This window comes from Equus asinus, chromosome 8 (genome assembly GCF_041296235.1).
Source record: "Equus asinus isolate D_3611 breed Donkey chromosome 8, EquAss-T2T_v2, whole genome shotgun sequence".
In the NCBI taxonomy this organism is placed as follows: domain Eukaryota; kingdom Metazoa; phylum Chordata; class Mammalia; order Perissodactyla; family Equidae; genus Equus; species Equus asinus.
In genome coordinates, this window is record NC_091797.1 from 13092242 (window position 1) to 13114949 (window position 22708).

The window sequence follows — 22708 nt, forward strand, 5'->3', positions numbered from 1 at the left end:
AATCACTTTCTAAAACTCTAAATTCTGCTAAGGTTATATTCCCCAAGAGCCAGGGCATTCTTTCTAAAATGCCAATCTCATCATGGTACTCCTTTTTTAAAAACAAACTTCAATGAGTAGGCTCCCATTGCTTTAAGGATGAAGATCAAATTTCTTAATGTACACTACAATCTACTGTCCAGCCTCCTTTTCCACTCATGTTCGATGCCCCCTATTTTTCCAGCATTTCAACCATAGCTGTAGTCAAATGCTTACGTACAGTAGCTACTCTGTACATTTTTTTTAATTGAAGTGTCTCTTAGATTTTCCATTTTTGCCATTTAATCTTCCATTTGTGTTCATACGTCTCCCTCAAATGATATTCTATTGAAAGGAGTATCTCAGTGTTGTTCCGTAGAACTGAAATTAATAGTCTTGAACCCTTGAAGACGATGGTATTGGTTCCAACAGCTACTTCTTGAAGGACCTTTCCATAATCATACAATCATTACCATAAATACGATGCAAGACTGATTTTTATCATAGTAAGAATAGAGTCAAATGCTCTATTCAACGAGGTGGAAACAAGAGGCATCATTTGACAGAGGTCCTCTATTAGCTTTATGTAAACCATAGAATAAAGAATTTCTTTGATTTACTTCTGACATTGAGTTCTGGGCTGGAGATCTATGGATGAAAACAAAGAATTTTTTAAAAAAGTCAAAATAGTTTCCCCTGCTAAAAAGCTGACCATAATTCAAGCAGAAGTGGTAAGTAAGATGCTACCCAATGAGTTGAGAGGTGTCAGGAGAACCAGAGGCCAATACATATAGAACCATTGAGTCTTAGAGTCGGAAAGACATCAGAGATGGTCCAGGGCAAGTGCCCAGCCACAGCGAGAGTCATGTCAACATCACATCCGTCCTGCAGCTTCTTTTACATCCATCCTTCTGATCATAGGGTACTGGCTCATTTTCATCATTGGACCCTATTTTCATCATCAGAACCCAGTTGTTACCAGAGTTTTCCTTCCTTAGTTTTAACTTATTTCCCTGGAATTTCTATCCGTTGGGCCTAATTTTTGACATCTTAGGCTACAAAAATTTTAACTGGGTCCCTTGCTGCACAACAGCCCCCAAAGCACTTGCAACCAGGGGCCTCACCCGTCCTGAGTCCTCTCTGGAAGGTACTTTTCTTCAGGCAATCCCAATATGCACAGCTTCTGACGTTCCCTTCACTGCAGACGCCTCCTGCAGGATGCAGGCTTATTTCTCAGTGTTGCAAGGCAGCAACACGATGCTCAACACATCCTCTGACTAATGAAGAATAATTAGAACACTTATTTCCCATGAACCATTTTTCTATTATTGCATTCTAAAATCATGTTAACCTTTTTAGCAGCCATTTCACACTCTTGGCGTCTATTAAATGCTTGCAGTAGTTATAATCCTCTGAATTTGTTTTTCACATGAAGTGTTACCAAAGCAGACATTTCCCAGCCTGTGTGTGTGCTGGAGTGTGTGTGATTCTCAGACCTGCTGTGGATTACTGGTGGTGGACTCACTCTATGAAGCTCTGCGACGACAACTCTAATAACGCTGGTGCCACATGTGTGCTACCTTGTCCTCCTAAACATGTGCTCCTCTTCTGAAGAACAGTCTATTTATAAACTCAATCTTCTCAAAAGACCTGAGGTGACCAGGCTATTTACCTTTCTAGGAGCTAATTTTTATCCACAAACTCCCCTTCTTCTTACCAAGTGCATACACTTGAATCCCTGCTTCCAACAATTAAATACCCAGCTAATTAATTTTCTTTCCTCACCCCCAGGTTGACTGAGCTCTTGAGTTTTCTTTTTAAACAAATGGGCAGGTCGAGAAACCCAACCCCTCTCCACCAACCAGGGCCCCGCCCTCTGCCCTGGAGTGGCCTGGAGTTGAAGGCCAAAGAGGGAGAGAAGGGCTCACACTGCTGCTCTGGGCAGGCAAGAGAGCGCAGGCCTGGCCACCTTATCCAGTGTGACGGCAGAGGGTCACTCTAAAAACTGCTGCTGCTGGGACTTGTCAGGTGGCTTCTGGTGGCTCCCCACCGGCTTTTCCTTCTCCCTTTCTCTCGCCACAGATTGCTTCTCGAGAGGAGTCTGCTGCTGAAACTTCATCGTCACCAGTCGGGGACACGACTTCACACAGGAGGGTAAGGAGCGGAGGCCACTCTCCCAGTCCTTTCTGCTAGATTCTGGGGTGTGTAGGGGTGTGTGGGTGGGAGAAGTGGGGGTGTCTGAGTGTGAACGGTTGTGGAGCTGTTTCACTGACGGCAGTCTACAGTTGGGCCACACTGCTCGCGTCCCTGATCTGAAATTGGAAGCCAGAAAATATTTTCTTGAAATCTAAGGAATGTGATAGAATAGGAGAATGCCATAGTCATAGAAATGCAGGAGAGGGATGCCTTCAAAAAAGTAAAATTACTTGTAACTTCTAATAATAATTTTAAGTCTCAAAGGCCCAATGTATGTTTTCTTCCTCTATTTTCTAGCAAAGGGAGGGAAAAATAAAATTCTTGGCTTTTGCTCACAAAGTTTCTAATTCCATCTTCATTTTTATCAGGAACTATGTAAACATTCGGTACCTGAGAAGTTCAGATAAAATATAATCAGTTGTAACTAAAATGGTAGCACAAAAATCAGACAACTCTTTGAATTCCCAGCAATATAAATAGAAATTCCCCCTGCGAAAAGAACAAATTTTTAATTTAAGTATAAAACAAGTTTTTGTTCGAAATGTGCACAGACGGCTACACAGACATATGTTTTATATCAGAAATCATCTTGGAAATGAGACAGAAAATGGAACCCCACTCTGTTGGACTTAACTTAAAATGGCAAGCAGGCGCAGCGGAGGGTTTCTATTCCCGGAGTCGTGCTGACGAGCCGGGACAGATGCAGTGATTGGAATGTGGCAGGACAGGGGACGGCGCAGCTGACTCGCCCCTTTGGCAAGAAGACCTTCTGGGATCCCAGCTCATTCTGGCATGAGAGTGACAGTGACACTTTAGCACACAGGGCTTTTCAGCTTGCCCTGTGTGGAGTCTGTCCCAGGAGGCAAGGGTGGAGGGCAGCAGGAAAGAGAATGTTCTTAAATATGAAGTGACAATTCTTTTCTAGAATCAGTTCTAGGGGTTTTTCACCTGAGATCTGTTTCAGGCCAGGAGGAACTTGATTTAAGTGCGATGCTGTCACATGGACGCACCCACTCATAGAAGAGGGTAGAATTATGTTACCATTTCTTGGCAGCATCATTCTCAGGCCAATGGTTCTGGTTTTATTTTGGGTTATGGACCTTTTTGAGAACCTCCTGAAAGCTCTAGGCCCACTCTACAGAAAAATACACATAAACACATATGCACAACATGTTTCATAATATTCTAGAAAATTTCATGGATTCACTTGAAACCCAACCCAGAGCAGAGCCACCAGATAAAAGATAGGACACCCGGCTACATCTGAATTTCAGGTAAAACACAAACCAGTTTTTAGAATAAGTATATCCCAAATATTGCATGGGATATACTTATTCTAAAATATGATTCGTGGTTTATCTGAAATTCAAAATTAACTGGATATATTTTATTTCCTAAATCTGATAACCCAGACCATGACTCCCAGGTGAATCCGCTGTGTCGTTGGTTTATCTATATCTGATAATGAGTTGATTCTAGAGCTCTAAAAGGCCATACTGACTGAGGGGAGGACCAGACTTTGACGATTCTGACAGCAAAAGCCAACTGTTTCTTCTTAACATTCTGTAAAATTTTTAGAACTGAAAGGTACACATCTTCTCATTTGACAGATGATTAAACTGAAATCTTAAAAGGTTGGATGTTGACACAGGTCTGTCAGACAGTTAGAGTAAAAGGAACACCAAAACTAATTTTCAGTTCCATGACAACTAAGAGACTATTAGTCTGAAAAACTAGATTTCCAACCCCCCTCCTGACATATCCCACCCCTAACACAGACACACACAAAAGACCAGGAAAGAGAAAGAGTTATTTTTCTAAAATTTTCAACAAAACCAAAACCAAAAATTTTAGCACTAGGTCCTTGCATCCTGTACCCAGTCTGGGAGACTAGAATTGTACTTAACTTTATGTACGGTGTCTGTATACTTTAGAGATAAAAGCCAGGCACAGGCCTCTGGCTAAGTTGAACCATATGAAATTGATATTTGTTTTTAAACAAAAATTGATAATTTCATATTCAACCTAACATGTAAAAGGAAGGGCTTGATTCTCTGATCAACAAATTCATGCAAGACCTCCTTGAACCTATTTCTATTTTTTTCTTACCAAACTTATTGGAGCTTTATATCCTTACAACCCCTAATAAGATAAAGAAATCCACAGACTCTCATTGTCCCTAAATTTATTTCTCATTCTTATTTCAGAGTTTGTATTTGTAAAGAACCATTTCATGTTCTCCATATCCAAAGTTTGATTTTTTAAACCTCAGCTCTGCCTCACTCAGTCTCTATCTTCTCCTGCTAGAAAGAGCTAGCTTTTTGACCTGCTGCAGATTTTAACCTCCCCTGGATGGGAAGGAGGCAGACTGGGGGTAAGGACTCAATCTGGGTTTGAATCTTTGCTCCCCTACATATTGCACACTGTGTGACCTTGGATAAGTTTTTTAAACTCTCTCTGGACCTTAATTTCTTCATTTGTAAAATGAACATAATATAATCTACCTTTTAGGATTTCAGTGATGCTTAAATTAAAAAAAAAATAAAATCATGCTAAGTACTTGCCCTGGGCCTCAGCACACAATAGATCCTCAATTAATAAATGCTAGCTATGTAATTATTATTTTAAGTAGCAATGGAGGTAATGATTTATATTTAATACATAATATAGATTCATACTTGATGATTTATAGGTAGTAATTATTAATGTACTTAAATTTGGCAAATACAAAAGATGATGAAAAATGTGATGGCTCACATAACTGCCCAGCTGGTTATCAGGTGTCGAATACATGACACTACTGCCATAGAAATGACACAAGAGCCAAGATGTGCAGTGGGCAGTGGGAGGAGAGTGTGGAATTGCATCTCTGTTACCCTTCTGCCCAATTTCTAATGGACAGCTCTTGCAGGGGACCCAAGAGGCTGCTCTGGGTGATGGCAGATGGAGTAGAGAGGGAAGGAGGCTGTGGTGTCCATGACCAGAGAAGGAGAATTCTCTGAGTTCCCTCCACAGAATGAAGGGATCGCTCTGGTAGCATAGGGAGCCTTCCACAGCCCTCTGCACCTTGTGCAAAGTCTCTTCTTTCACCCAAAAAGGGAAGGGACAGGAAGGGACTGGCAGTGCCTCCAAATAGCTGCTCATCCCATTACACAACCTCAGCTGCTGTGGCTGGACCTGCTCTTTCCAGTGTGTCCTACTATGGTAGGTGCCATGTGAAAAGTGCCATCCACTATCAATCCCAGGGGGCCTGCAAAGCTCTTCCTCTCTTTGATCCCAAAGAGACAACTCACTAGAGTCCCCCCTCCCCCCTGGTAAGGAGGGAGAACCAAGCCTGTTGTTCTTTAAGAAAAATGAAGTAACAGTCTTGAACCTCTTCCAGCCAAGGGCAGCTCCGCAAGGCTGCGCTCCTCACCTCCATGCAGACCAGAACCCCAGTCCAAGCCCTCCCTCGGGGATGGTAAGCAAGCACTGCCCTGGCTACCAAGCTAGGGAGGCCCTGAGCAGCCGGCCACAAGGCACCCACTCAGTTAAAAAGCAAAAAAAGAAAGAAAGAAAGAAAAAGAAAAAAGCTTTAGAAAACAACACAAAAAGTAAACCCTCATCTAACTCTGAGTTAATATATAATTGAATCAGTAAGAATGGAATGCTTTCAAAATTTATTACTCAACATCTTGGTGGTACTGTAGATTACATATGAACGTATACATGCAACTCATTTTATAACCTCTTCCTCCTCCTCACAGCCAGATTTTCATTGTGACTGTGACCGTCACTTACAGTATGACCCAGAGGCGCATAGTGAACATGTGTATAATTGCAGAAAAAACAGTGAGAGTTCCTGTACAAATTGCTTTTAACTACATGTTCACACAGGACCTAGTGACTGAGCAGGACATTTTTGCAAATATTCAGTTCTTTTCTAATCACCCTCTATTAGCCCATACAATCAGCCTTGAAGCCCAGCACCATGACCGAATGAGTAAAAGGAAGTGAATTAAATCATTCCACTTTTCTTTCACCCATCTCCTTCTTTAAAGGAACTTCTTTCCTTTAAAGCTGCCCTTGTTCTTCATTTAAATGTGGCTGTGGAAAAATGCTGGCTGGTCAAGCAGCATGGTGAGAGTGTGTGTGTGTGAGTGTGTGTGTGTGTGTACCCAGTGCGACACGCCTTGTGTCTGTACTCCCCAGAAAGGCCCCAGTGTGAGGAGCCTGGAGAGCTTGTCAAAGGCTTCCCCTGCCCGGTGAGAAGAGAGCCTCTGGGGTTTTGATCCCCACAGTGAGGAAGCTCGTCTTCTCTGCAGTAGGGCCTGGAGCACAGGACGGAGCTGCCCCTACCCTTCTTACTGGCCCACAGTCCTCCTTAAACTGAGAAAAGCAGTGGCTGGAGCCCCAAGCAGGGCTGGTAGGAGATGGAGGATCAGGGCCAGTGGAAGAGCATTTGTCAGGATATAGGAGCCAGGGAACATCTCTGCAGCTTAGAGGACAACATCAGAGCTTTGCCCAGCTTCAGAGGAGTGACCTGCATCCGCAGGCTGCTCAAAGGGGTCTGCAGTGTCCTTATGGGAGGAACACGGCACAGATTGAGAACACCTGGGCAGGTGTGTGGACAGCCTCACCTCTGAGGTACAGACCTAGGGATAGGATGTAGTGGCAGCTCTAGTAAAGAAAGACTGAATTTATGAACACATCTGGGAAAATACAGCCACCAGGAAGTTGCCTGTAGGCTCTGATTGCAAGTTTCTTAAACACTTCCCTACCTGTTTCTCTCCATTTCCCCTAGAGAGAGCTAAAGAAGCCAGTTGCCTCTACAAAGTGATTTTGAGGGCTGTAAAAGCCCTCTCTTATTTCAAACATACATATATTAAAAATACTAATCAATAATATTCTTGAAATCAATCAATATTATTTTAATATCAAAATCAAATATTTTATATTAAAATTAATATAATTTTAATATTTAAAAAATATTATTTAAAGAGTAAAAGTTTATTATATATATGTTCCACAGTAGCTACTCTTTTAGAAATTTTATGCGAGTCGTAGAAGTACATTAATAAAAAACAACACCCCATCCAAAAACCATGTATATCTGGGAGAAAGTGTAGATTTTGCCCATTAATGGAGTGGCTTGGATCACTTGTCAGATTAGCTAATGTATCACCCTGTAGGGCTCTGGAGAAAGGGGACAAGGGAAGAGAATTCAGACAAAGAAGTCATGGGGTTTCCATGGGAACGCTGGGGCAGGGTGAAGGCCAACCCACCCAGGAAAGAGAAGGTGGCAACAGGAATAAGGAAGGCCGGGGAAGAATTTTCACTGATTTCACTAAGGCCTGAGCGTGCCCTCTCCCTTCGTGGAGATTTCTTAATCCTTCTCGATTGATTACTAATTTATCAAGTTCAAACCCTTCCTGGCATCCAGCGTCCTTTATGTATTGGCCTACTATTACCTGTCCCGCTGTCTCCCTCATGACGGCAGCCATCTTAGTCTGCACAGACTGTGCTGAGTCATGTCTTCCTGCTTCAGCGTGACGCATTTCCTCTCCTTCTGCCGACCTTCTCCCTGGTATCCCTGCTCCTCTTCAAAACCCTTCTGTGCCCGGACCAGCAAGATCCTTGTTATCTGCAAACCTTCCCATCTTAATACCAACCCAGCAGAATAGTCTCATTAGTTTGAATCCTTTAGTCCAGGCTCATAGATTCAATGCGTTCCATGTAATCTGTTGTTATGCTTACATAACCTAGAACCAAATACCCCAAGTTTTCTAAACTTTCAGGGGTACCCTTATTATTCATATCAAAATAAAAATAATTGTGTTCCTCAGCCTGTGTAATTGCATGCATTCCATTTCTCTCCCTGGTATTTGCAAAAATCTCTGAGAAAATGTTACGTGTTCCAGAAATCTCTTGTGGCTGCTATTTGTCAGTTCTTATTCTGGGTCGCTGTGTATGCTTGTCCCATATAGCCTCTTGTCCCTTATCATTGCTTCTCCATGATGTGCCAGTTTGCTCTGATTTGCTTCACCCCAAAGCTTAGACAGGTTACTTCCTTATTCCCAAAGACATAGCTAACAAGGGTGGTTGATTTTAATGAAAATGATTCAAGTTTTTGAACACTCACTTTTTGCCAGATACTCTGCCAAGTGCTGTGCAGGCATTTCCTTCTAAGCTGTCACTGACAATCCTACGGACAGACACTGTTATTATCTTCACTTTAGAGATAAGTCAGTGGAGACTCTAAGGGTTTAGATAATCTGTCACAAGTCACACTTTGGATAAGTCGTGGAGCTGGTATTTATGTTATATTTTTGGTATCGTCCAGTTTGAAAATATTATCTAATTTCCTTTGTGATCTCTTCCTTGACTCATGGATTATTTAGAAGAGTATTTTTTAATTTCCAAATTTTGTTCATTTTCCTAGATCGTTTATTGTTATTCATTTCTAATTTAATTCTGCTATGATCAGAGAACATGCTCTGTATGACTTCAAGACTTTTAAATTTATTGAGACATGTTTTGTGGCCCAACATAGGATCTGTCTTGGTGAATGTACCATGTACATTTGGGAAGAATTTGTGTTCTGTAGTTGTTGGGTGTAATGTTCTATAAATATTGGTTAAGTCAGAGTGATTAATAACATTGTTCAGATAATCTATACCTTTACTGACTTTTTGGCTAGTTGTTCTATTAATTGCTGAGAAAGTTACTAACATTTTCAAGGATAATTGAGGAATTGCTTATTCCTCCCTTTAATTCTGTCACTTATTTCACATATTTTGAAGCTCCATTATTTGCACATATACATTTAGGATTATGATATCTACATGATGAATTGGCCTTTTGATCATTATGAAATTCCCTCATTATCACTGGTAATTTTTTTTTTCTTGAAGTCTGCTTTACTTGATATTAATATAGCCACTCCAGCCTTCTTATGTCTACTATTTCCAAGGTAAATCTTTTTCCATCCATTATTTTCTTCTTATCTGTGTCTTTATAGTGAGTCTCTTGCAGACAGCATATATTTGGGTCTTGATTTTTTTATCCATTCTGACAATCTGTGCCTTTTAATTAGAATGTTTCATCCATTAACATTTAATATAATTATTAATATAGTTTAATTTAGGTTTACCATTAAATCATTTGGTTTTTTGTGTGTCCCCTCTAATTTTTGTTCCTCTATTCCAAATTTCCTGCCCTCTTTTGAATTCCATTTAAATTTATCTATTGGTTTTTCAGCTATACCTTGCATTCTTTAGGTGTTTGCTCTAGGGCTCTGCTGTCCAATACCATAGTCATCAGCCACATATGGCTATTAAACACTTGAAATGTGGCTAGTCCAAAATGAGATGTGCTGTAAGTATAAAATACACTGGATTTTGAAGATAGTATGAAAAAAAGAATGTAAAATATCACATTAATAATTTTATAGCAATTATATGTTAAAATAATATTTTGTACATATTAGGCTGAATAAAATATTTTATTAACATTCATTTGCACCTGCTTTTTCTTTTTTATCTTTTTAATGTGGCTACTGGAATTTTTTAAATTGCATATGTGGCTCGCATTATATTTCTAGAGGACAGCACCACGTTAGAGATTGCAATATGCAAAGTTAAATTTTCACAGGGTATATAAGTTAATATTGTACCACTCCACAGAAAATATAGAAAGCTTGCTACTGTATAGATTCATTTACCACCGCCACCCCACCCCTTATGCTGCAATTGTCATACGTACTACAATAAACCTCACAAGACAATGTACTCATTTTTGCTTTGAAGAGTCAAATGTATTTTGAAGAACTTTAGAGAAAAAAATAGTCATTTATATTTACCATCTTCATTCCTTCCTGAAGATTTAATCTTCTGTTGGGTTTCCCCCTTTTGGATCTCTCTTTTCCAGAATTCCCACCTCGTTTTCTAGTGGGTGTGGTTGTCACAAACTCTGTCCTCTGGTTCTTCAGTGCAGCAATACTTTCCATCGCAGTTGCAGCTGCCCTGTGCAGTACCAATTGCAGCCTGCTCGTAGGCGGAAAACCACCCGAACCAAAAAAACATGGAGGAGGGAACTCATCCTATGCTATTCCTCTTTTCAACTCTTGACTCCTCTATGAAATCATCCTGCTTTTTTACACTCTCTAGCATCTCTGGGTAGTTTTCCCTACTTCTCTCTCCCTACTATCCTCCCATCCTCCCAGCTTATAGTTTCTATCTTTGGGACAATCTGTCAGACAGGAGCTTTACTTGGTTTTCCCACCAGTAGTGGAGTCTAGAGCTGCTACTTAAACCTAGGTGAATTCTTCAGAGCTGAGGTCTTCACGACTAAAACTAAACGACATTCCTAAAGGCAAAGAGTGGACTAGTTGGCACCTTATCAAACTTCACTAAGGATACTTGAGAATACCTCAATTAAGGATGATATATGAGAATAACAATGTCGAAAAGGAAGACTTAAAACTGGGAATCAGATATCATTATTCCTAGTGTCCACCAGTCACCCCTTCATTTGGAATTCCTTGCTGGTCTTTTGTCTCCTTAGCCTCAGCATCTCACAATGTTGTTGAGGATTCTCTCTTTTATCCAGAAGTCTCCATATTCATCAGAAGAAACAAAAAAAGCTTAAAATCAAAATAATCTCCAAAGAATTACACCCTGTCCTGAGGACGAGAATATTTCAGTACAGTGTACTAGTTGTTAAAATACTGAGATCCCTCTGTGCTGAATTGGTAAATAGCCAAATATCTGCTTCCCTGACCCCCTCCCTGCCCCCTGAATCGCTCCCACCCCTGTAGTCCCCTCCCAGGACCCCCTGGGCCTCACTCTGATCCAGCAACTGAAGACTTACACACGGGGACCCGAGGGAGCCTCTAGAATCCAGCTCCAGCACTGTGCCGTGAACCCATGCTAGTTAGCAGGTGCCCTGTTTTATCAGTTGTTGAAATATCACCCATATATGCTACCAATGAAATAATCTTTTAATAGTAGATAAACAGAAGATTTAGCATTTTAGTCTGAAGACTACTCGGATTCAGGATTTCCTCCAAAACAATGAGTGGCTATAAGCTCTGCATATACCTGAATAAAAAATTGGCCAAAAGGGTTCTTCCAGGAAAATGGCCAGGGCTTCCCCCAAAGACACATTTGTGCTTGCATCCTAGATGGAAGAAACTGTTGTTTAAAAAGAAAAAAAATTCTCTGCTGTGCTTACCTAGTTCCTTGTTGTCTTTTTGTGCCTGTCATATCTTGTCTCTCTAACATGAATTACATATTGTATTGCTCCATCACCAGTGCTGCCCACACAGCAGTAGGTGTCTGATAACTGCTTGCTGAACAAAAATTTTCCCCAGAAAAGCCCAGCAAAGGGAGCCCTCACCACATAAGTCAGTGCATTTGAAGACTAAAATGATGGTGGGTTGGAAATCTATTTCACAAGGTAAGGATGCCTTGGGTGTTGTTTGTGAGAAAGAATGTGCTACAGCCTTGTAAATAAATAGAAATTGAAAGGTGAGCTTAATGAGAAAGACAAAAGCCCTAGCAAAGAGAGAGACATTCTTTATTTCCTACCTACTTGCTACTATCCTTCCACATGGAAAGGGACGAGACAAACACAACCGAAGGGTTATGAAATTTTTAAACAAATATTTCCGTAATTAAATTGAAGACCTTTCAAGGGGAATCAAAGCCAAGCTTTACCCCCCCTCCCAATGATGAACTGAGCAGTGAGATTTAAAACACATGCACACCCCTAAATGAACATCAACAGGAGAATAATTGAACAAGTTTTATATATCCTTACTATAGGAGACTGTGCAGCTATTAGAGAGAATGTGGTAAATTTACATAAGTATCAATATGGAAAGATGTGCAGGAGTTACTGCTAAGCCAGAAGTGCAAACTGCTGAGTAATAGAACACAACCTGTTTTGATATAGGTTCTCCTATAGTGGTGTGCTGGAGCTGACTTGGACGAGCTCATGAGAGCCAATTGTTAAATTTTCAGGAATTTTTCACACTGGTTGTTGCACAGTAGATAGCTTAAAATCAGCCACGATGAGTGTATTTGCACCAAAGAAATCAGCACCTTACAAATAAGGGCTTTTCCCCCCTAGAAAGTTGGTTTACCAGCACATGACTGCTCAAAAATATGCATATATAAGTTTGTATAAGTATATACAATTATCTGGAATGATATATAACAAACTGAGTTGTCAAATTTCACATATTGATTTTGTAATTTTAAAAATGAAGGAAAAAAGCAACACTGCTAATCTCATCAAAAAAGTGAATGCTACCATACCGTAAATAAAATCCATTTAAAAGTCTGAGTATAGCATCTTCTGATGACTATGCTCAATTTTTTGAGAAAGGCTAAAACAATTTAACCTACGATATTTTAAGGACTATGTATGTAATTGGAAAACTTAATATATTTCAATTCTGTGTTTATACTAGAGCTTTTCAGAGCTATATCATAGAGCTAAATTCACAGTTCATACAGGTTTAAAAACTAGTTCAAATATTTATAACATTGATAATGGGAAAACGGTTATTATCCTTAATATGCGAGCATCCATGTAATATTTCTCTATGTGAATATATCTCTCATTCCTAGATTTAGAATTTTAGTGTCAAAGCATAAAAATATGACTTTTTGGATAGACTGCCAAATTACATCCAAAAGACTGTATCAATTATACTCCCATCATCAGTGTAGGGAGAGTACCACACCGATATCCGATGTTATGAATATTTAAAAATATTTAATCTCTGATAAGCAAAATTTGACCACAAAAAGTTAAAAGGATCTCTGGATTTCAGTTGACACTTCCCTGATTATTATTGGTTTAGCTTTAAAAAAAATATTTATTAACTATTTGTATTTTATTTTCTGTGAACTACCTGGTCATAGTCTGTGTCCATTTTTTAATTGGATTACCCTTCTGTTAATAATTGTAGGCACTCTTTAAATACTGTGTCAATTAACCTTTTATCTGTCAAAAATGTTACAAATATGTGTCACAGTCTGTTGTTTGTCTCTTAAACAGTTGGTGCTGTTTTACAGAAGTCTTCATTGTTTTCTATGTCAGATATTTTGGTCTTTTCCTTTACGGCTTCTGGATTTTTTTGCTGTGCTTAAGAGGGACTTTCCTACTCTTAAGATTTAAAAAAAACAAGCACCACCACTTTGTTCTAGTTCTTGCGCAAGTTGGTGTGTGTGTGTCATTTAGATATTTAACTCTGGAAGTTATTTTACTGAATATGCGGAGTAGAACTGAACTGAACTAATGTGTCATTACAAGTCCTTACCCTTTGATTTTTAAGTGCCTCATTTATTCTAGCATATATATGTTCTACATTTTACATGGATTCCTGAATTTTAGTATTTTATTGAGGAAAACTTCAGAGTAGTTATAATTCACTTTTTTGTAAGAGTAAACTGAGCCCTTCAAATGATGTTTAACTACGATTCCATGATTACTGTACAGCTGGATGAGAGAATATTCGGTCTTTTCTGCAGTATAAAATTACCTGGCAATATAGCTATTGTCTCATTTGATAATATAAATCTTTCTAGAATTGTCTTCAATGCTTGATGCTGAAATAAACTGTCAATAAAATGTGCATCTAGTTTAATGTAAGTCTTTAAATCTATTTTGGGGGTTCATCTACATTATGCCATTAAAAAACTATTATAAAAAAATTTCTCAACGTAGCATTTCAAAGTCTAAAGCACAATTAAAATAAAACCATGCCTTTTTCTTTTTCTTTTTCTTTTTCTTTTAGCAAGCTCTTGCCTGCGACAGTGTGTTTGCCAACATGGCCCCCAAAAAGAAGACTGTCAGAAAGAACAAAGGGGATATCAATGAGATGACCATAATTGTAGAAGATAGCCCCCTAAACAAACTGAATGCTCTGAATGGGCTTCTAGAGGGAGGCAATGGCCTTAGCTGCATTTCTTCTGAATTGACAGATGCTTCTTATGGCCCCAACCTCTTGGAAGGTTTAAGTAAAATGCGGCAGGAGAGCTTCCTTTGCGACTTAGTCATTGGCACCAAAACCAAATCTTTTGACGTTCACAAGTCAGTGATGGCTTCATGCAGTGAGTACTTTTACAACATCCTTAAAAAAGACCCGTCTACTCAGAGGGTGGATCTCAATGATATCTCACCGCTAGGCCTGGCCACTGTCATTGCATATGCCTACACAGGAAAGCTGACTCTCTCCTTGTACACAATAGGAAGCATTATTTCTGCTGCTGTTTATCTTCAGATCCATACCCTTGTAAAGATGTGCAGTGATTTTCTGATACGAGAGATGAGTGTTGAGAATTGCATGTACGTCGCTAACATTGCTGAAACATACTCCCTGAAAAACGCGAAAGCAGCAGCCCAAAAATTTATCCGGGATAACTTCCTGGAATTCGCAGAATCAGATCAGTTTATGAAACTTACATTTGAGCAAATTAACGAGCTTCTCATAGATGATGACTTACAGTTGCCTTCTGAAATAGTAGCATTCCAGATTGCAATGAAATGGTTAGAATTTGACCAAAAGAGAGTGAAATATGCTGCAGATCTTTTGAGCAATATTCGCTTTGGTACCATCTCTGCGCAAGACCTGGTCAATTACGTTCAGTCCGTACCCAGAATGATGCAAGATGCTGATTGTCACAGACTTCTTGTAGATGCTATGAACTACCACTTACTCCCGTATCATCAAAACACATTGCAGTCTAGGCGCACGAGAATCCGTGGGGGCTGTCGAGTCCTCGTCACTGTTGGGGGACGTCCAGGCCTTACTGAGAAGTCCCTTAGTAGAGACATCTTGTATAGAGACCCTGAAAATGGATGGAGCAAGCTTACAGAAATGCCAGCCAAGAGTTTCAATCAGTGTGTGGCTGTGATGGACGGATTTCTTTACGTGGCCGGTGGTGAAGACCAGAATGATGCAAGAAATCAAGCCAAGCATGCAGTCAGCAATTTCTGCAGGTACTTGACCCTTTATTAGGAACTGAAAGGGTTCAATATGGTGAGGAAATTGCCCTGATATAAAAGTAAATTAATCATGCTTATTATCTTGGTTCATTGGTTCAGTAAATCAATAATAATGCCACGTTACATATATACAGCACTTCACTTTATACAAAGTGCAATCGCTCTAGAATTCCGAATAAGCCTGTGAAGTGAGTGGGGAAGATATGATTATTCTGATTTTATATGTGAGAAATCTGATACCCAGAGAAGTTATACCACTAGTAAGCGGCAGTTCACATTCTCTCATTTCTAGCCAGGCGCTCGTCACAATCCACTGCCTTTCTGAAAGACACTGGGTACAAATCTAGTTTTTAACACTAAGTCGTAAGAAAGATTAAAATAATACAAAGTTTATTTTAAGTGACTGTTACTGATGACTGTCAGATTGATATTGGCAAATAGAATGAGATCAGTAAAAATGTGGCACCTAATTAATTTTAAATATTTTTTTGAAGACTGCATACCATAGAAAATGTCGATATTTTTTATGCAAGAAGAAAGAGGAAAAGCATAATAAATCCTTCAGAAAATGGAATTCAGATGCCATGTTATTTTTGTATATTTATGATAAAAAATTAACCCTCCACATATATGAAATATTCAGAAAGTCGTTCTTATATCATGGTAGTATTCCAAGGTCAAAAATAACTAATGAGCAAGATCTGAAAATGTATCCAGTATACATGAAAAATATTCTATATTATTTCATTATATATATGTGTGTGTCATTTAAATGAATCCAAACAATTGATTGATTTTTAGCCTTTAGTTTATAACTATAACCAAGTTTTGATTTGGAGTTTAAATGGGACATAGATGAATGAACTTCAAACTGAGGGAATGGGTTCTGTGTTTACGAGACGTCAGACGATGTAAGCAGGAAAGCATCATCTACTCTGCCACTTTTTCTCCTGCTGATAACTCAACCATTAGTACTCAAGTCGCTCTTTTTGCAATATTGATTTCAGTGCTTATGGTATAATAACTGTAGTATTGAACACTGAAAAGAACATATCCCTAAACTAAAAAATCTTACCTACTCATACATGCTAGAAAATAGAAAAATATCATAAGTTAAGTCTTTGTTGATGCTTTTGGAGATGACTTCCACTGATCTCATTCTAAACAGATGGTAGAAGACTTGGTTGAGTGACTTGGCTTTACCGTTGCAATTTCCCAGGAAAGGAGTATGAAAAAGAAGCGGTTTGTGAGAAAGGGAGAAATGCAATTGGTCAAGGCCTATCTTGATTAAGCAGTGAGAGAGAGCTAGGGATGGTGGGTGTCTGAAGGTATGCGGAACTGACTTTAATGCGGCAGTGTTCCCTTTTCTGATTGCCACAAATACCCAGCTTCCATCCCCTCCCCCACATGCACATCTCATACATCCTACTGGATGATGGATATTTGAATATGCAGGAAAGAGGACTGAAAGGTCGGTCTCTGTTGGGCCTGATAAAAGAAGTGATTTTATAAACAGGAGGAGGGGAAGTCACCAATGCTAGCCTTGCCTTTTCCAAGTGTTAGACTTTTATACTGGTTAAAAGGAAAACACCAGCCTCCAGGTGGGGAGCTGCGCTAGGTCCCTGGCCTTCTCGCAGGGATAATGTCCAGAGTCCCACGTTACGGTTGCGGACGAACCTGAGTTCCCTAGCTGCCTCCAACAAGGCTGTCACACTTCCTCTGCCATTTCCAGATACGATCCCCGCTTCAACACCTGGATACACCTGGCCAGCATGAACCAGAAGCGCACGCACTTCAGCCTGAGCGTGTTCAACGGGCTCCTTTACGCCGTGGGCGGCCGCAATACAGAAGGCAGCCTGGCCTCGCTGGAGTGCTACGTGCCCTCCACCAACCAGTGGCAGCCGAAGACACCCCTGGAGGTGGCGCGCTGCTGCCACGCCAGCGCGGTCACCGACCGCCGGGTGCTGGTGACTGGCGGCTACATCGGCACTGCGTACTCGCGCTCGGTGTGCGCCTACGACCCGGCCAGCGACGCGTGGCAGGAGCTGCCGGGCCTGAGCACGCCCCGAGGCTGGCACTGCGCCGTCACGCTAGGCGACAGGGTGTATGTGATGGGGGGCAGCCAGCTGGGGCCGCGCGGGGAGCGCGTGGACGTGCTGCCGGTGGAGTGCTACAGCCCCGCCTCGGGCCAGTGGAGCTTCGCGGCGCCGCTGCCGGTGGGCGTGAGCACGGCGGGCGCCTCGGCGCTGCACGGGCGCGCCTACCTGCTGGGCGGCTGGAACGAGGGCGAGAAGAAGTACAAGAAATGCATCCAGTGCTTCAGCCCCGAGCTCAACGAGTGGACGGAGGACGACGAGCTGCCCGAGGCCACCGTGGGCGTGTCCTGCTGCACCCTCTCCATGCCCAACAGCGTGACCCGGGAATCCCGAGCCAGCTCGGTGTCCTCGGTGCCAGTCAGTATCTGAACCCCGGTAGACGCGGGGACGCAGGAAGACCCAATATTTATTCGTGGTTAACCTTTGACTTAGCGAAAAGGAAAATATATAACATTTACTACAATGATTGTATTTTAAAATGTATCGAGCCATATATCTTGCTGGTTTTCAGTTCCTGGTGTGGCATAATCTACCTCTGTGTCAATTTTTTTTTTTTAAGCAAAATGCAGAGCCATCACCGACAAAGAAAATAAAATAATTTATTTCAGCGGCCGCTGGGTGGCAGACAGAATTCCTGGTGGGCGCTCTCCCACCGTGGCTCGTTCCTGCGTGTAGAGCGGTTACACCCACATTTGAATTTTTTCTTCTACACTTTAGTACACATGAAGCTTACGTGAGTAAGCGACTTCACATACAAAAGTTTATTTTCCTCTGTTTTTTCTTTAGAAAATTGAAAATATTCATTTATGGATTTTGTTTTGAAATGGAAATCCGTCTCTATCCATCAAGACAAGATTTAATTCTGTATTTCAGTGCGGTTTCTTTTCCTATACGTGACTGAGTACAGGATTTTGAAAGGCAGCCCATGACAAAGTCATAAAGCGTAGAACAAAGTCGGACTGGAAAGGGCTGACAGGCTAACCCGGAGACCGGCACTTTTGCTTAGCGCTGACTCCCTCTTCCTCCATTCCCTGGGCCCCAGTGTATTTTTTATCATAAAATCCTGCTTTCAGAAGAGGAACTGATGTTAGTCATTTAACTTACAGTGTAAATTTAAATCATTTTGTTGTATCTCCTAAAAGTATTTGCACTTTCACCCTTGTCCCTTATTAATGGAGTTGCCAAGTCTCATGGGAGCCCCTCCCTCCTCCGAAAAACTACACGAAGATGTTAAAGGCAACCTTGACCCTAATGTAATCCTGGGAAAAACACCAACTAAAACTGTGTCCGTAAGGATCGTTAACTGAAAGCTTATATAGCCTAAAGGTTATACAACCAACAGGAGTAATTCGATTTCTTGCACTCTTTTATGTGGATGAGAATGAAGAAAACACTTGGAATTCTCGGATTTGACAATAACAGGCTGAATGGATTCTCCTGCTGGTAAATGCCATTGTGTTCCATTTCATAGCAGTCCTCCTGATTTCTTAATTAAAATTCTAACACATTCATTTCACATACAAATATTAAAATAAGATACGCCCATTCTATTCTGTCTTTTTAAATCTCACCTGTTCCAAATTAGCTTTGCAAAGTAAAGTTTATCCACTCAATATCGTTTTTCTTATATGTTTTCCAAGTTTTGGAGCAAGGGAATGATTGTAGTAAATGATATTTATTTTCCTTTCTTATAATTTATCACTTCATTCTTTGATAGTTGATTTGTTTTGGAGAGGAAGTGGCCTATCAATTATGGGTTACGTGCAATTGGATTTTGAAAAATAAAACAAACTAAGCGGTTAAACATGAGCTATATGGAAATGTACCTGGGTTTTCATGAATCCCCTCCTCTCCCACCTTGTAGATAGGTTATTGCTAGAGTTACAATATTTATATTTAAAATATTCGAACTGTGAAAAGTGGTTCATAGAATACACTTTGTGGAACAATTTTATATCCTTGCCCCTTATGAACAGTTCAGTCTGTGGGTTTAATGGTAGCACTCAGATAAGGGCCATAAAGACTGTAAGGTAAAAACAAGACATTGTTCATATAAAAGCCCTGGGCTGTTTCCTCACCCCACACACAGCATGAGGAGCTTCTCCAAGTAGGAGCAGGTCTAAAAGCACCTGCTCCCTTGACTCCCGACCTGCCCAGGCTGGAAAATACAGCTGTGTGAGGAACCAATTGACAGAGCGAGTTAACATCATTGGGCTCTTCAGTTACCAATGTACAACCTATAGATAACCTTTGGTCCTTGTGGCATCATTGGTAAAATAAACTTTTCATGACTGCAACATCTTTTAGTTTGGTATAAATATAGGTTCTCATAGAGCTGAGAAGCCTATAGGATATTATTAATTTTGAGAGAAAAAAGGTGACTTATTATGGATGACAGATCATAAGTGGGCAAATAGCCGTAATTCCTTGATGCACACTAATAGATGTGTCTCCCATTGAGATCCTAGAAGTATTGTGAAGTGGGGGACTTAAGGCTTGGAATGAAATAAGAATCAATTGTTATAAGCCAATATAAGCTCAATCAAAAAAAATAAATCAATCATCACGTTTTATCATGGAAGAATGAGGAGAGATGCTGAAACTAGAGGATTTTTTCATCTGTCAGAGCTTGATAAGATAGGTTGTGCAAAAACTTGGCAGTGGCTTTCTAGAGATGAAACTAGAGACATGTTAGAGCTGGAGAAATCATTTGAAATTACCATTTAATGTATTTTCTACTTTGTTTATCTGAAGACTCAGAAAATAAACCTATCTGGGCTTACACCCAGTTTCCTGGCATTGCTGTTCTATCTTCTGCTTCAACAGCTGGGTCAATAAATAAAGAACATTACGAAGTATACAGAATCAAAATAATGTGTTTCACCTTTCACGTGTGAGTGAAACAAACTCTTTAACCCAACTATGGAAGCAGCTCCTCCTAGAAAACTTGACAGTTTCTCCGTGTTTCCCAACTAGAAAATTACTTCATTTTTATTATGTTTTAAGCTTTACATTCAATTACACTCCCGAGTCTTAGGGTCCAACCCTATTTGTTGTTAGTGCTGTCAAGTCAATTCTGACTCCTGGCGACCCTGTGTACAGTAGAGCGGAACCCTGCCCGGTCTTTTTGCACCATCCTCTCACCCTCCGGCGCTCTCTCAGACAATGTTCTGCTGCTATTCATAGGGTTTTCATGACCAGTTTTTTGGAAGTGGGTGACCAGGTCCTTCTTCCTAGTCTGTCTTTGTCTGGAAACTTACTGAAACCTGTCCACCACTGGTCACCCTACTGGTATTTGAAATACCCGCGCGGCACAGCTTTCAGCATCATGGCAACAGCAGCTGCCACAGTCTGACACCCTACAGATGGGTGGTGTGCTTCCCTGACCGGAAACCGAATCCAGGCTGTGGCAACGAGAGCGCCAAATTTTAACCACTACCCCACCAGGGCTGGCTCCAACCCTGTATCTCCTTTCATTTTTCTGAAAGAAAAGGATTTGTTATTTTTGTACTGCCAGACCCCTGTGATTAAATAAAAGCATCCGTTCAATGTATCAGAGAAGCAGCATGTTACCTAGCAGCTGAAGTAACATTTTTTCTGAATGGGCCAGAGTCCTGATGTGAAATTCTCCAGGAAGCCAGACTTTCATGTGGTCTGTCCATTTCTTGTTAGGTTCTTGGAGCCCAGCTGTCATCCCTAACGCACTAGTTGCTTTCAGTGGCATTGAATGAGTTTTATTTTGACTTCCTTTGTTGTAAGAATGATTATGAATAGAAGGTCAGTAATGGCACAGATTGCTACAATTCTAAACAGTGATTAGATGGCAGTGGAACGTCATGAGTGGGGAGGTATAGTTGAGCTAAGAAGGAAGTGAGCCTGTACTGAATGGTTCTGTGATTTAAGGCAGAGCAGCAACTATGGGAATTGTATTTTACAAACGTGTGTAAATAGAGGTTTATCCGGAAATATGTGAGTGTTTAAACGTCAATTTTTTGCTGGTTATTCTGGCCAAATATCTTCAGAATTCATCCAAGTTACTAGATGAAGGAAACAAAATCATTTCGTTTAATTAATTTTTTCCTTGAGTTACAAAGAAATGAATTCATGTAATCTCTGAATGGTTCTTCTGAATTCTTCTCTGAAGGAGTCTTCTCTGAAGGAGTCTTCTCTGAAGGAGCTAAATCTCCTTCCAGCCGCTGATGCATAAGTTCTCGAGCACAAGGTAGCATTAGAAGGAATTATTTTTCAGTATTTCTTTTCATACCAAGAAAAGCTATAGCACAGTTTCCTAAACACTCCTCCGTGGTAATTATGAGAACTAAAGATTCTAAAATATTAAAGAATCCAGTATATTCAGAGGGTAAAGATCATTAAATTTCCCTTTCAGAGAATTTGAAATAAAATACTTCTCTTGGACACTTCTAAAAACTTTGTATTTATTCAGCAAACTTTGGCCAAAAATTTGTTTGTTTGCTTAAAACATTCTGGTACTATAAAAGGAACAACCAAGTGAAATGTCTGTAGTGTTTGTAACCTCATCACACTCAGTAAAGCTGCATTTGAAAAAACTTGTCGACCATCAAATGTGGGCGGTTCTGACGTGTTCCTTCTGTGATGCTTGGGGTGTTTGCTTTTTTCTCTGTTTAGTTTTCATGATGATTCACCTCAACAAAGACAACAACAACAAAAGAAATGACAAATAATTGAAAAGTTGTTCCAATAGCTTGAAGACTAAAGAAAGAAAACGGTCTAAAACATCTCTAGTGACTTGCTTTGGAGCCTGAGTCTGGTCTGTCTCAGCCTTGACCACTTAGAACTCATAGATTAAGTGCAGTTTCTAGTCTCATTTCCACCTTGCCCTAAGTCTTGCACAGATTCGGGTTCATCATTTGCAACAAAACTACTTTTTAGGAAATGAAATTGTATTGCTGTACAGACAAACCTTCACGGCCTTTCTCTTCCACCTCTCTTTCCAATGAGCAAATGAAATGTAACCCAGATGCCCAATCTTTGATCTGATTTAGCAGTTAAATAATAACACTGAGTTGAGGCCATCATAGTCATTTCTAGAAAATTCTAAATGGCAACTATACTTTTTCCTAAACTTCTCCAAGCCTTGTAACCATGCGAAGAGACTAGATTGGCCTCAAACAGAAATCAGCTGGTCCACATTCCCGGTTTTGAGCATCCCAGACAGGTGCCCTAGAGTTTCTTCGAGTTTTCTTTGAACTCCCACATAATTCCAAGTTCCCCTACAGGTTTGCACCCCCTCCCACATTCACACATCAGTCCATGTATCCAATTCATGACAATAGTTATATCTAAGGAACTCTAGTATGTATCAAAGGAATAACCGGCAAGCTTGGTAGAAAGACTAGAGACTAAAAGATATTCAAACC

General features: G+C 40.4%; 1 protein-coding gene across 1 annotated transcript; it reads left to right on the forward strand.

The window, feature by feature from the left end:
• Window positions 1–1902: 1902 nt before the first annotated feature.
• On the forward strand, window positions 1903–21737 carry KLHL31 (kelch like family member 31). The gene is made up of 3 exons (XM_014863857.3): window positions 1903–2172; window positions 14003–15207; window positions 16946–21737. The coding sequence occupies exons 2-3, from the start codon at window positions 14036–14038 to the stop codon at window positions 17676–17678; spliced, it is 1905 nt and encodes a 634-aa protein (XP_014719343.3). The 5' UTR covers window positions 1903–2172; window positions 14003–14035; the 3' UTR covers window positions 17679–21737.
• The last annotated feature ends 971 nt before the right edge of the window (window positions 21738–22708 follow it).

Coding starts and splice junctions, on each gene's coding strand:
- KLHL31 (XM_014863857.3), top strand. CDS start 14,036: ATGGCCCCCAAAAAGAAGACTGTCAGAAAGAACAAAGGGGATATCAAT. Junction 15,208..16,945: donor GCAGTCAGCAATTTCTGCAG/GTACTTGACCCT, acceptor TGCCATTTCCAG/ATACGATCCCCGCTTCAACA.